The following is a 15,684-nucleotide window of genomic DNA, read 5'->3' on the forward strand; positions in this document are numbered from 1 at the left end:
TTCAGTCATTTATACCATTATCCCCAATACTTATGTTAAACATTTACAATACCCTAAATCATTGACAGTTTTCTTTGGTACGCCCATTTCCTTTTTAAAGGAATTTTTATTTTATGTTGTGTCCCTATAGGATTACGCAACAGTCATATCCCGGGAGTCATATTTATGGAGAACATTAATTGTCAAGCTCTCTATGAAAGAATACTATAAGAGCCAACAAACACTTGGATCCACCTCAAATATGTCAACATTATCTAAATAAATCATCTTTGCTGTCAGTAAAAGCTATAAATTTGATTGTTTTCAATTGCGAGAAAGTTTGCAACCATCAAGGAAAACAGCATATCTATCATCTTTATTTCTAGTTTGAAAGTGTGTACCCAAGAACAAGTTGGTCTTTTTTGCATTTAGAGATATTTTTTTTTTTTGCCTTGAACCTGTTTCATGCTTCCTTTTATAGTTCATCGTAATGGGCTATTAGCTATTCTAGAAAATAAGTGCACACCCATAGAGGAGTAACTTTTCAATCAAAGAAACTGGATTTGCAAGTCTGCTTTCTGAAAACGACTGGAATTCCAATTGCAAATGTCACTTGAAAAAGCCTGGAAATCCAATTAAATGAAGGAAAAATTACGGAAATGTCCAAAATGAGCTCTCAAACTGAAGATTTCAGATTTTGAACTATTTTTCGGCTGGATTTTTTCGCCTTTGGACACTTTAAAAGTCTGGATTTCCAACAGTCACGACTGGACAAAAACTCCTCTATAGGGGGTGTGCATCTTTTTTCTGGAATACCCCAATACATAGTATAGCAATATCTTTATAAGAACAGAAAACAGTTGTATCAACAGTAAATAATATAGTTTTGACATGTTACAGATAATTATCATTCATATAAAAAAATAAATAGAAGTGGCCCAAGGATTGATCCTTGGGGTACACCACACTTGATATTTTCTGTTCGGTGATGATGTTCTGTTCTAAAGTTAATTTCTTTAAACTTCCGTGGTCCGAGCTGTGCGCCAAGCGTCTACGAGCGTACACACAGAAAAAATAAGCAATCACGCTGATTGGCTGATCAACGCACTTGACAACAAGTCGGTTGACGCATTGGTTGTCTGTTCGGCGCGTAGTAGGCGACCTTGTCACTTTTACGCGATCGCAATTCACCAGCGCGTACCACGACCACGGAAGTTTAAAAAAAACAACTTTAGGCCTATGCGAAACAAATTGGTCCAATGTCAACTCATAAAATATGTGCTGAAAATTAAAATTACCATAGGCCTATTTTGAAATTATTGGATTCCAATATATATTCCGCCATGTTGATTGTTTCGAGATCGGGGCCGAGGGAAGAGGTGCTCCTATGCAAAAGGAGGAATTCGAATTCCACGGGGCGAAACGAAACAATGGCGTACAGGTAAGTGGGTGAAATTTTTCCAGCTGGTGCCATTCTTTTAATGTTATCGCTCAATAACATTCTTTTAATGTTATTGAGCGATATTTATTATTACTCTGTTTTTAAATCCATCGAAAAATAATGTTTGTTATTTTCCGACATGTTTGATTGACCTTTTATTGAATTGTAATGTCATTTTAAGCCAGATTTTGGATCAAGGTTGCTGATCGTTTCCGGAAACCTGTCGAATTCAACATACATGACAAGTGTCTAGTCTTAGTACGAGGAACCCATACCGTACTTCTGTATCTGTATCTGTCGTCGTCAGCAGAATCTCCTCTTGTAGAGGCAACATCGCCAACCTTGACTAAAGAGCTTGACTAGCTCTGCTGGTACGGTATGGGTTGATCTGTATGCAGAAAGCGAGTGCAACGTAATTTCAATTAGAGCAATTAATAAACAGTACAAGGCTCCAGAAGCTTAAATATCTGCATGTTTGTCATAATATTAATTACACGGGTTGTTGTACTTCTTACCTAAGCGTGCATGTCTGAAATTGTAATTAATACTCCATTATGAAGCCAGAAAAAAATAAGTTTTCCGGAGCACACAATCCCAATGTAACTTCAACTTTTAGTGCCGTAAATATGAAATATCACATGATCAGGTGTCACGTGTTACATTCAGGTCTGTGGCAAGGCGATGACGTCACTCTGTTTAGCTGCTTTATGACTTTGATTTTTAGTGCCGTAAGCTTGCACGTACCAAATTTTTTCGATGCGTTTTTCATCTTTTTTGGTGATTGTACATACAATGCAGCATATGGTTCTTTTCATAAGGAACGCAGGATTAGTTTGATAAACAATTTAGAGTGAGTATATGTGCAATTTACTGACAATCGACGCACTCAAACTGAGATGCCTCTTCTGTGCAAACTTAAAATAGGGCAGCGTCAATAACGAAAATGTCATACCGATAAATGACACGCCTGTTTTGCCCGGTTTTTAAAGTTTGCCTTGCGTAACTAGTCTAGCCTAGCCCAGTTCCAATAATTGAAACTCCCGGCTCCGACCGGGAATTCCAACAGGTGCTGTGTATGTGTTTATGTGCATTCATATACACACTTCGCCGTCGATCATGTCGATACGAAGAAATCATTGCTCTTGTTATAGAAAAATTATCAAATTCGTGGACATCGTGGAACATACTCTTTGCGTGGCTGTGCGTAGTAAGCAGTTGTACGCAGACAGCCTCGCTAATATGGACGCGTGAGAGTAGCGTTGTACGCTGCAGCGTGTAGTTAGCATGATTAGTCGCGGAGTAACAAGCGTAGTTGAATGTTCCACGATGTCCACGAATTTGATAATTTTTCTATAGTCTTGTATAATTGTAATCATTTTTTAGGTATAGGTGAATTCAAATTTGCCATCAAACTGCATCATTTTACATATCAAATTAAAGCCCTTGAGTAAAGAAAGCCAAAACTGAAAACATTTTTGTCATAGCACTTTCCGTAACAAAGTTACATCTTGTCGAAGATTGACTTTCATCAAAAAGATTTTGCTACATGTAGCAAAATTCCCCAAAACAGCATTTAGGGGTGTTTCTAGATCTTAGTCTCATGGCGATAGCAGCTTTTTTAATGGAACTGCTATCAAAATCCTCTAAAATTCCATGTCCGACTTGATTATCCCCATAATAAATCATATATATTTGGGTCAAGTGAAGTATAGAAAACATATTTATGTAGGTTTCCTTCACCGACCTGTTCTCGGAAAAAATTCAAATTTCTATGTAAATATGCATTGTGTTTGGGCCCCGGTCTAGGCGAATTTCGCTGACTAGCAAATGTGTTAACTAAGGTTTGCCTGGGATACCTACATTTTTCACCACAAAATTGTTGATCGAGAATTCTATCTACTGTCCACGACGACATGATAGTTAATGTGTGAATAGAAGATAGAGATTGCTAGTATAACACGGTCAGTCATCGTAGCGTCTTCAGTTTTAAAACGCAGCAAAACAATTTTTTAGATTGTCCAGTTTGGCTTCAATTTAGCTTGGCTAACATTTATGTATCTTAGCTGAAGTGTTTGCTTACTTTTAACCGGAAACACAGACGCTGAAGTACAAATTCTGACCATATTATGAGTCCGTTTAATTCTGCAACCTTGCTTGATCAAAGATGTTTTGCCACAGTTCTGCCAACTGTGTCGGTGATTAAAGATTTGAGAAAATCCAGTGCTGGGCAAATCAATCCATCTCCCGATTTGCAAAGGTTGACTTGTCATTGCAAACTGATGGTGATACCCTTCCGGTTCTTGAACATGTGAGCCCAGCACTACACGTGTTGATCACCTACATGTATTTACAATGGGGACTGTGCGATGTTTGGCGATCACTCGAGAAAAAATTGGCACAAAATGACGTTTTTCGTGAGTAAAGTCATGATGAATTGATGAAGGATATAGCACATGGTGTCACTAATATGTCAAGAATAATATCCTCATATTTTTGAGACAATAATTAACTTGAGGAAGAAGTTTTAATTCGGATGCATGCCGACCGTGTACATGTACCAAACAAGGTATGTTACATGAGCGCAAATCCTTCCACGTTCTAACTTTCGTATCACAAGCTATCGGTTGTTCATACGAAAGTTAGAAATTTTCGAACAACAAAATTGATATGAAAACACAGGTGAGCAATGCCAATGTATGAATATATGGAGAGGTCAAACAGCCTTAAACAGGTTGTTAATTATTGTCAAATTTAATAATTTGCGACATTTATAATAAAAACATTCTAGGTATGCCAGGCAGGCTTAGTTTTAACACATTTTGCTAAATGCTAGTCAGCCAAATTCGCCTAGAACACAATGCATAGAAATTTAAAAGAACTGGCCGGTCAAGGAAACCTACATTTATAAATATGTTTTCTATACTTCACAATCACATGACCCAAATAAATGATTTTTTATGGTGATAAGACAATTGCACATGGAATTTTAGAGTAGAGTCCGAAGTTTACCGTTTTCTAAAATCCATTTTCCGTGTTGTAATCCGTGTTGTAAAATTTGTAAATCCGTGTTTCATGAATAAAGCTTTAAATGTATAAAGCAATGATATAGGCCTAATGTCATAATAAAGTGTTCAATATCACGAGCACTCTGATTGGAATATTCTCACGAAAATAGACCGATGTTACGATGTTTGAAGTGATAGCGGTTCATGCCTTGTTAATATCATGATATATCGGTGTTATCAAACAGTATTTTGCCTTAAAATTGACAAACACATCTCATGATTGTTTTAACATTTATTTCTCTTATCTTTTAACATTTTTTTTTACATCATACAAACATGTCATTTTCCGTGTTGTACCTCCGATTCCGTGATTTTCTTCCGTTTTCCGCAAAACGGAAAACTTTGGACTCTATTTTAGAGGGATTTTGATAGCAGTTCCATTAAAAAAGCTGCTATATCATCATGAGACTAAAATCTAGAAACACCACCGAAATGCTGTTTTGGGAAATTTTGCTATAATTAGAGACAGGGATAAAAAGAATTTATCATGTCTGATGTCACTGTCAATTACGATCTTTGATTGGTTAACACCTAAACATTTAACACCTTGAGAACAAGTCCTCAAACGTTCGAAATTTGTAGTTAATACAACTGAGGCTGAGCCTATCCCCATTGGCATCAGTCACTACCAATGCATTTAGCATTCCACTGGTACTCTTTTGACTTAATCATGGGGTATAGCAGTTCTTGGAATAAAAACAAATCAAAAAATTGATTTGAATAAAAAATCCGATTTAAATTTTAAAAAATTGGGATTTAAAAAAAAAATTTAAATAAAACAAATCAACAACCCTGTGTACCATGTGTTGTAATCATATGTACTGTTGTTTGTTATAAATGCGTAAATCGTATCCCAATCATCCTGGTGTTGTTTTTAACGTTACTCATGAAATGTTACCTTCCTTTACATTACAGACCTCCACATCAGCCTGGTCAAAGTAAGTACAGTACCGTAATAAATTCTAATTTCATAAACTCTAATGCAACCTACATGTATTGTATTCAAGCTCAAAAAATGTGTATGCTGGATGAAATTAATGCAAATTATAATATATATTACGCTAAATATTGTCCATTTCTGCATTTTAACTGAATTTGCTACTACTACTACTACTACTACTACTACTACTATAACCTTAGGACAAGGTTCTTACTCTTAGCAGACATTGAATAAGCTCTTAAGGCCAGAGTAATGGAAGACACATTCGTTCACGCCCGAATATGAGATTTCTTGATATTTATCAACACTAAGATGTATTCTTTCACTTAAAACTGATAAAATACAACTTGTTAATATTTACTCGTATTTTTGCTTGATTTGTTTCACTCTTTTCAACTCTAAAAAGTCACATGGCTCAAGACAGCTTAGTAAATTGGCGGAAATAATGAGTCAGAAATGCGCGAATGCGAAATATTTTGATTACGCGTGCGATTCGCTTAGCGTGACGCGGCGCAACTCTGCGCGTATGTCCAACACAGTCTAGGCGCATTCGGTTTGTTGTTCACGCCAGCAAATGTGGTGTAAACAAAACAAACATTTGCAGTCAAAATGCCACTTAGATTTTTTAATTATTTTGAATTTTGGCGCACTGAAAGCAGACATTATAGATTTATTGGTGCAAAAAGATGGCATATTTAGACCATGCAACAGATACAGCAAGCGTGAAAGTCTTACCGTTTTAAAATATAAGGACGTTTTGTGCATAATTTTGATATTTTATTACTAAAAGCGTCGATTTCTCAGAGTTCACTTTTGACAATATTGCACGATTTTTGTGACAAGATAACTCGAAAAATATGCAAGCAAATGGTAAACTTTTTGCACTATCGTTTAGAGTACATCAAAGCCTAGGGAAGGTTTTCTCATTTTTTCAAAATATTTGTTTTAAACAAAAATATATGCCATTCTGTGCAATTTTTAGCTTAATAGAGTGACAAAATTGCTTTTTTCACAGTATGTTTTTTTCAATATTTCAAAAAGAGACTTAATTTCAAAAAATAAAAAACCTTCCCTAAGTTCATGTCTCTTCTTTATGAAAAGCTAACTGAATTTTTTTTACTCTAAACTGATTTATTTCTAAGTTGTCACAATAAATTTGGGGTAAAAAAGTGAATTTTTGTGATTTTTTCAAAACTCCAGATTTTTGAACAAATCTGACGTCACCATGGGATTCCTTGACTCATTTCCTTTCCAAAAATGTATAGTTTTATATACTTTTGACATACAATTCAGAAATAATGATGCTCGAAAAGGTCCATGTTCTCTCCCATTACACTGGCCTTAAGGGCTCAGATAGCAACGTTTGCACAGTACCTATATTTGTTGTGGGACATGAGAGCACATCAGACGTATCAAATGACATTCTGAATACGAAGAATGTCCTTCTGATATCAAATAATTTTGAAATGTTATATCTGAAGCTATCTGAAGGACATTCCTCGTATTCAGAATACATTCCATACTTATTAGAGCCAGACGAGAAGGATTTTGGTGTGTGCTGTGTGAAGCGATGTAATGCTGAGTGTGGAGTATTACTATTATAAAAGAGTCTTCACTTTAACTCCAATACATTACTAAACCATCTACTTTAACTAACACTTACTATGCAGTCAGACTGCTCTATAACCGGTGCCGTACAGGGTGTCCCAAAAGAGTATCCGCCCATTTTGAAGATTAATTAGACCATCGGCATACCTCTTTTCCTTTAAAATGTAGACCACACAAGAGCCATATATTTGTGATGTGATCAAGCTAAATGAGTCGTATAGACGAATCCAACGAGCCAAGTCATGGTCAGGATTTGGTCGGCCATCTTTGGGTAGCCGCTAGCACCAACCTGGTGTTTTGAGCGTCCCATTGTGCAAATAAAAGCCGTCTAACACCTAGAGAAGATGCAAGGACGAGGAGGGTTAATAGAATAATAATACAATAGAGATAATTCCGCAGGTAATCCCGTCGCATCAATTCATACATAGTCCTTTTGTTCGCAAGTACATGTACATCCATTTGCACGCTGGAATTGGAAATATTTCCAATGTTTCTATATAGACAATTTGTTGGAAAGTATTAAAGAGCCCCCCCCCCCAAAAAAAAAATATTTTTGTTGTTGTTGTAAATATAGGCCTATAAGCTTATGATTGTTAGCATTTTTTCAGAGAAGTGATGATTATTGATAATTTTTATTTAGTTTTTTTCTGTATTTTCGGTGGTTTCCTGAAGCCTGATAATCAAGATATTCTGGTACAAGCACTACAAGCAGGTTGCACTCATCACCTGTGTACCGCGTGTAGTTAATCCGATTATTATGTCACTTCAACAGCGAATAGACCATGTAAAAGCTGTGTGTTTTGCCGAAGGGAACTGTAGGGCCTATTGTGTTGTAAACTTAAATCATTCTTTTGTCTACCTGAGTTGTCGCGGAAGGTGTAAAACGGGCGATGGAATGCAGTTTAAAATTTCCGCCAAGGCCGAATCATTTCACATTTTGGGTGCATTGTAGCCGACGGGTACCCAACTAAAGGCTGCTAGTCAGGTGTAGGAATGTGTGGATTTGGATTCGTCTATATTGATTTTGAGATACAGCCAATAATAGTATTCAACTTCTTTGTGTTTTATTGTTCTGACCAACACTAAAATGACCATATCTCTGGAACCGTAAGTCGAACCTAAGCCCTAATCATATCCCCAAGCATAACCAAAACCTAACCATACCTTTAATCCTAACATTTACCCTAATCCTAACCCTAACCTTATCCCCAACCCTAATCCTAACCTAAAATGCCCTAAACCCTAACTTTAACCCTTTTCGGACTAATGACCCTTAGGCCTAATATGCTGTTCCGGATATCCCTGCCTTGGCCTGACTATAGGCAAAATATTGAATTCTCGATCATGAAAGCCAACTTGGGTGCGCACAGGTAATTGCGTCAAATGTACTACGCAAAGACCGGCGCTTACAGCGCAAACACAGCTTTTGAGAATTGGCCAATCAACACGGTCGTTGCTAGGCAAGGTCAAGGTCGCATGCATTTGATCGACAATCGTGTTATTCTATTCAAAGTAAGCTGGCGCAGAGGGCACATCCTCTCATGATTGAGAATTAGTTATTTTGCCTATAATGGCCCCTCTTACTCAGGGGCCCAAGATTTACTGAAATGCATGAATTTGGCACCCTATAAAGGAGTCTGGCTGTATATCAACTTTTTACTAACTGTTGGTGGTTTTCACTTCATCATCTCATTTCTAATTTTCTTAATATTTTCATGATTACCTATTGGATCACCCTGTAGTGAGTGGCTATGGCAATATGGTGCCAGCTCAGATGTACATGGCAGGTAGGCATGTAAGCACAGGTGTCCTGTTAGGCAGGACCATGTCATGTGTAGCAATTTTTTCTTAACATGCACACCACAAATAATATTATGCTTAATCTTAAATAACAAGTTGATAAAATTCTTTTTTTTTTTTTTTTTTGGTATTCAAAAAACAAACTAAACATAGTGTTCTTTTATTTAAGCCAAGTGTCAGAGGTTTTCTTCTCATTCAAAATGACATAAACATCCTGAAATGGGCTATTCCATTTAAAATCCACACTACCCCTGTAGAAGATTTAGCTAAAGTCTTCCACAAAGGGAATATAAGTTTTGAATAGAATTGACAACTATTTCCGTTTGAAATACTCACTCCGGTTATGGAAGATATGGGTAATAACATAATACAGGGGGAGTGTGGGTTTCAAAATGATTAACTCTGACATTTGAAAAACTTGCTCCCCATATAGAAGGTGTATCCAAAATCTTTCACAGGGTAGTGTGAATTTCAACTGGAATAGCCCAATGTTTTCAATTTTGCTACTTCTTGCATCAAGTATGAAAAGCATGATGCTGTTGATAGTATTCTTTTCTTTGTGCAGTTGTGATACTTGTTTGTGGTTTATCTGTAATGGGTGGGTTATTCCCCAATTTTTGCAACCATGTAAACCTCTACACAAATAGTTCACACATGTGTATTGTACTCAGATGATTCAAACTTAATCAAATTTGAATGGTTCAAACTCAAATCAAAGTCAAATGGTTCAAACTTGAGTACTATACATGAAAGCATCAAACTCAATATTCTAAGCTTTGCAAGAGTAATATGTGTGGGCATTTCCCAATGCTTAATCATATATATGCAGGCCTGATTGAATTGATCAGTACTCAGCAGGTGGAATCTGGCCCATGGATCATACAATGTATGCACTTCTGCTCTAGTACTTTTGGCATATTATGTCTATAGTATAGGGATGTAACTGGGGGTGCACTCAGCTTAAATTTTGGTAGGGGTGTGCGATGCGGGGCGCCGAACTTAGGAACTAAGAACTGATTTTCGGGCAAAATAGGGGCTTGATGAAATCAAATTTGAGCGTAATGAGCTACAATTGTCATTGAGGCGCAAAGAACTGGAGCAGATCAAAATGTGGGTTTTAAGAAATTGCTGGAGAGCCTGAAAGAGGGACCCTGTCCCTTGACCACGGCACATACCCGTACCACCTTTAAATGTGAGTGCCCCCCACCCCCGATGTCATTCATGCTCAGTTCCATGATTCAATAATAATCTCACTCCTTATACTTATACTTAGGTAATTTTAGTGCAAGTGGAAACCAGCAACCCAGACCAGGCAATGCCCAATTTATGCAGCCCAGGTCATATGCAGGGGTGGCACCCCAGAGATATCCAATGATGCAACCAGGCATGGGACCAGGGGGTTACACACCCCAGATGTATCCGGGACAAGTTCCTCCACAGGTATAGTAAACAAATCATAACTTGGGATCACAGTGAGAAAATATGTTTCAAAGATATTTTCAAATTTAAGACTGATATGCTGCCATCAAACAATGCATACAGCTTGAGATATGGAGGACAAAATAGATATTTGAAGATTTCTTTGCACAAATCCAAAAATTTGGGTTGATGTTACGTACCTCAAAGACAGTTTCTCAAATTGACTGACCAATTCCTGCACATCGTCGGCTGCTTCACTGATCACAAATCACGTGGCCGAGCAAAACCATGTAATCGGTTGGGAGGAGTCCCAAATCAAAGACAGAGAACAAAACAGGAAGAGGAGACACATAAAAGAAGCCATCTGGATAAGAAAGAAGGGGGTCCAAGACACTCAACAACAGAGACGAGGGGAACTACTTTCTTCCGCATATTTACGACCAAGTCCTAACAGCGTCATCTACGCCAGCTCCATCCGGAAGCAGCCGACGATGTGCAGGAATTGGTCAGTCAATTTGAGAAAGTGCTAAGTCTTAGCACGAAACTGTCATTGAGGTATGTGACATCAACTTAAATTTTTGGATTTGTACAAAGAAACCTTCAAATATCTCCAGTGGATATAGTCTGATCCATTTGTTTAAGGTGATAAAGTGTTTAGTCAGGGTTGTCACTACACTGGTCAGTGTTGGTCAGTAGTAACCAGCACTTGGACTGACCAACCGACACTTGCCAATGCAACCGGCACTGAAATATCATCACTAACAAGCATATAAACCTAATGACCTGGGCAGTTGGTATATGATGAAACATTCAATACATACATACATACATACATAAAGATATTCATATAGCCCTGAACAAGGAGAGAAAGGATGGAATAAAAAGAAGAAAAACAGAAGGAACAAGAGCTATATAGAAAGTCATGCGAGACATGACACACAAGCCGACCTGTTAATGGGTCAAGTTTGAGCAATCTAGAAATTTGACCTTTGACCCTCCACTTTGACCTTTGGGGTCATAAATATTTTTAACATGTTTAGAACGTCGTAAGAATAATTCCTGTTGAATTTGAGCTCGATTGGACCAATTTCGAAATTTGACCTTTGACCCCTATAATTTGACCCTTGGGTCACGGATGGGGCCAACTGCTCTTGCATTGTGCTTAGGATGTCATAAGAAAGATTCCTGGTGAATTTCAGCTTAATTGGAACTTATACACGGATTTTGATTTAAAAATTTTTTTTGATTGACCTTTTGACCCCCTTAACCCTAACCGCCTAAGGGGTGTTTGGCGACGGGAAGGGAAAGAAGGAAAGAATAAAGAGAGAAAAGAAGGAAAGAAGTTGTTTGCTCTGGGTGGGATTCGAACCCGAGACCCCTCGCATGCCACGCACTCGGTCGGCGACACTTTGCCACGGGTCTTGGGCTTCGCTGGCCAGCGAAACCGTGCATATATATCACTTAGGGCGATTGCGTCATCACACCACGTGGGATGCATGCACGAACAGCGCATATATCAAGTAGTATTTTGTAGTATTCAGGAGCGTAAGGGTTAAGGGAGCCTATACTGAGTTTCGATAGTGGTAACCTAACCCTAACCGCCTAAGGGGTTTTTGGCGACGGGAAGGGAAAGAAGGAAAGAATAAAGAGAGAAAAGAAGGAAAGAAGTTGTTTGCTCTGGGTGGGATTCGAACCCGAGACCCCTCGCATGCCAAGCACTCGGTCGGCGACACTTTGCCACGGGTCTTGGGCTTCGCTGGCCAGCGAAACCGTGCCTATATATCACTTAGGGCGATTGCGTCATCACACCATGTGGGATGCATGCACGAACAGCGCATATATCAAGTAGTATTTTGTAGTATTCAGGAGCGTAAGGGTTAATGACCTTTGACTTCAATGGAAAAAAAATCTTACCTACACCGACAAAATGCATTGTTCCAATTTTAATAAAAAAATTCTAACATGTTTAGTTCTCTAGATAAAAATTCTTGAAGTTATTCAGCTAAAAGCAGGAAGTGACCCCTTAATGACCTTTGACCCCCAAAATAAAAATACCATGCATACATCAGGGAACACTGATTCATGTATGATGGTTATATTATTCTGGTCTGTTTATCTTTTAAGATAAAAATTTTTTGAACATTTTTGATAATTTTGGTTTTTGACCGGAAGTGATCCCTTAATGACCTTTGACCCCAAAACTGTAGGCATCCTAAAGACCCTGGCTAGTAGCGATGCATGTGTGCTAATGGCGACTCTGTGCTATGTAATTTGTAAAGACAGTGATTTTTTGAATATTTTTTAGACTTTGACCGGAAATGACCCTTTAATGACCTTTGACCCCTTATCTGAGCACACCCTATAGACACTTACTAAAGTCGAGTCACATGGTATAACCATGTTCTCATCGCATGAAATTTGTGGAAGGAGTAGCATTTTTTGTGAAATCACATTTTTGACCATTACAGTTAGGTCAAAGGTCACAGCAAGGTCAAAGTCAAATGAAAGGTTTGGCCTAGTCCAGTGGTCATTTGGCTCAAGTATGGTTTAAATCTGTCGAAGCATAAGAGAGCTAGGGCGAAACGTGGCAAGTCACGCAAAATGTCACGAGGTTGCCAGAAGAAGAAAGAACTAGAGTCAACAGACGCTGAATACAAGCCGAAATTTGACCTTTGACCCCTATAACTTGACCCCTGGGTCACGGATGGGGTCAACTGCTCTTGCATTGTGCTTAGGATGTCATAAGAAATATTCCTGGTCAATTTCAGCTTAATCGGAACTTATACATGGATTTTGATTTTTTAAATTTTTGATTGACCTTTTGACCCCTTTAGTGACCTTTGACCTCAATAAAAAAAAACCTTATGTACACCGACAAAATGCATTGTTCCAATTTCAATAAAAAATTCTAACATGTTCAGTTCTTGAGATAAAAATTCTTGAAGTTATTCAGCTAAAAACAGGAAGTGACCCCTTAATGACCTTTGACCCCCAAAATAAAAATACCATGCATACATCAGGGAACACTAATTCATGTATGATGGTTATATTATTCTGGTCTGTTTACATTTTGAGATAAAATTTTTTGAACATTTTGATAATTTTGGTTTTTGACCGGAAGTAACCCCTTAATGACCTTTGACCCCAAAACTGTAGGCATCCTAAAGACCCTGGCTAGTAGCAATGCATGTGTGCTAATGGCGACTCTCTGCTATGTAATTTGTAAAGACAGTGATTTTTTGAATATTTTTTAGACTTTGACCGGAAATGACCCCTTAATGACCTTTGACCCCTTATCTGAGCACACCCTATAGACACCGACTAAAGTCGAGTCACATTATATAACCATGTCCCCATCGCATGAAATTTGTGGAAGGAGTAGCATTTTTTGTGAAATCACATTTTTGACCATTATAGTTAGGTCAAAGGTCACAGCAAGGTCAAAGTCAAATGGAAGGTTTGGCCTAGCCCAGTGGTCATTTGGGTCAACTTTGGTTGAAATCTGTCAATCCCTTGCGGAGCTACATGCAGTTGATTGCGGTTGCCAGAAGAAAGAAGAAGAAGAAGAATTGGGAAGAGACAGCACAAGCCGACGTTTGTTGTCGGCTTGTAAAGAAAGAATTGGAAGAAGACAGAACAAGCCGACGTTCGTCGTCGGCTTGTAACAAGAAGGAAGCTAACTGAAAAGGTGAGTTTTCAGTTTCTTTCTGAAAACTGGAATTGCTGGAGACCCCCTAATGGCTTTAGGGAGTTTATTCCATTCCCTCGGGCCAGAGACAGAGAAGGTATTTAAACCAGCTGCTCTATGTGCCCTAAGCTGACTAAGCAAAGTCTTCTCGGAAGAAGATCTCAATCCTTCTCTTCCGGGAACATAGGTTGAAAGAAGCTCACAAAGATAATTAGGGGCACGGCCCTGAGAGCACTTGAAAATATAAAGCAGAAGTTTAAAAAGAATTTGGTCCTGGATTGGAAGCCAATGCAATTGAATGAGAAGGTTGGAGGTACCACTTGAGCGAGGGACAGAGAATATAAAATGCACAGCACGATTTTGCAGCTTCTGTAGTCTATTTCTTTCAATCTAGATGAGGAGCTTAATGTGGATGTAGTTGAAGTTGTTAAATGTGAGCGTACACTATGAATGAGCCGTAAAGTCGGCAAATTGTATTCTGAGATACAGTGTAAAATGTGCGTGAAGGTCGTATTCATAGGTACCTCAATTAGGCGCGACATGTTTCTCATTTGATAGCGTTTAAACCAATCAATAATGGTGGGTTACAGTTGCATTGTATTTTGTCTAGGTATGTATAACCAACAATTAACAACGAGAGGACATTCCTGAACCTCGTTGACTTGGGGATGATTTGAAATAACCGCCAATTATGACTTTATTACAAGCAATGTGGAAAAAGAGACACATGTAGAACCGAAAAAAGGTACCATTTTGTTGAAGAAGCAGAGTTCAACAAACCATAACCCCGCTTCTGAATATCATTTGAAGTCAAATGATATACCATTTTAAAGCTTATGATATATATTTTCTAAACACAAAATAAAACAAAATTATCCGGGGGCCGACTTTACGGCTGATTCGTAGTGTCCAGTCACAAATATCCTAGCAAATTTTAACATCTACTGATCATGGAGCCAATTTATGTTTGTGATTTCCATAGGGTGTGATGAACATGGGAGCTATGGGATACCCACAACAACAGCAGGGGGCACAGCAGATGATGGGACAGCAGCCCTATCCAGGTCAACAGATGCCTCAACAACAACAAGGGTAAGATATCAAGTGGGAGTAGGGTGGCATACTGGTTAAGATTTTTGACTTTGGTGCGAGAGGTCCCAGGTTCAATTCTCCGCAGCCCCCAAAGAAAAATAATTGTGCTCTCCAGGTGGTTCATCTGGTAAAGGCTGGGCAGATGAACCCTGATAAAAAAGGACCTTGTTACAGTCTGTTCCGATCAGGGTGAATCACCCATTTCTTGACTACACTTGCCTGTCCTGTAAAAATGCCCCGACCAGCTATCTATGGCGACCCCCTTTTTATGGCCACCCCTTCACCAGGTCACTTCTTCCTGGCCAAAGTTTTGTCAGCGTTATCTTCTAGATTTCAGTTGTTAATGCCTTGATATTCTTGACATAAAAAAAGAGAATCAAGGAGGAAGCTAGCCTATGGTCAAATCATGCTAAATCAGTCTATTTGTAGGTACTATAATACCAAACCAAAGCCTCTCAGTCCCTAGTAATTTTAGCATTTTAAAAACCCTACATCCCCCTCCCTGATAGACAGACAAACCATTCACAATCACATTATTAGTATTTGGTGAGGTCCTTCAGCACCATGCCGATTTGGCACTGTTTAAGGAAGTGGGGTTCTGATTGGCTAATTGAATCACATCATCATCATATCGACACTTGTTTTGATTTGT

At 38.4% G+C, this 15,684-nt stretch overlaps 1 protein-coding gene across 1 annotated transcript in view; it reads left to right on the forward strand.

Moving 5' to 3' along the window:
* Positions 1 to 1,398: 1,398 nt before the first annotated feature.
* LOC140163511 (uncharacterized) overlaps positions 1,399 to 15,684 on the forward strand; it is a 50,347-nt gene continuing 36,061 nt past the window's right edge. The window contains 5 exon segments of the mRNA XM_072186825.1: positions 1,399 to 1,420; positions 5,401 to 5,423; positions 8,776 to 8,820; positions 10,107 to 10,273; positions 14,923 to 15,032. Coding sequence (XP_072042926.1) covers positions 1,410 to 1,420; positions 5,401 to 5,423; positions 8,776 to 8,820; positions 10,107 to 10,273; positions 14,923 to 15,032 — 356 coding nt within the window. The 5' untranslated portion in view covers positions 1,399 to 1,409.

This window comes from Amphiura filiformis, chromosome 11 (assembly GCF_039555335.1).
Source record: "Amphiura filiformis chromosome 11, Afil_fr2py, whole genome shotgun sequence".
Taxonomy (NCBI): domain Eukaryota; kingdom Metazoa; phylum Echinodermata; class Ophiuroidea; order Amphilepidida; family Amphiuridae; genus Amphiura; species Amphiura filiformis.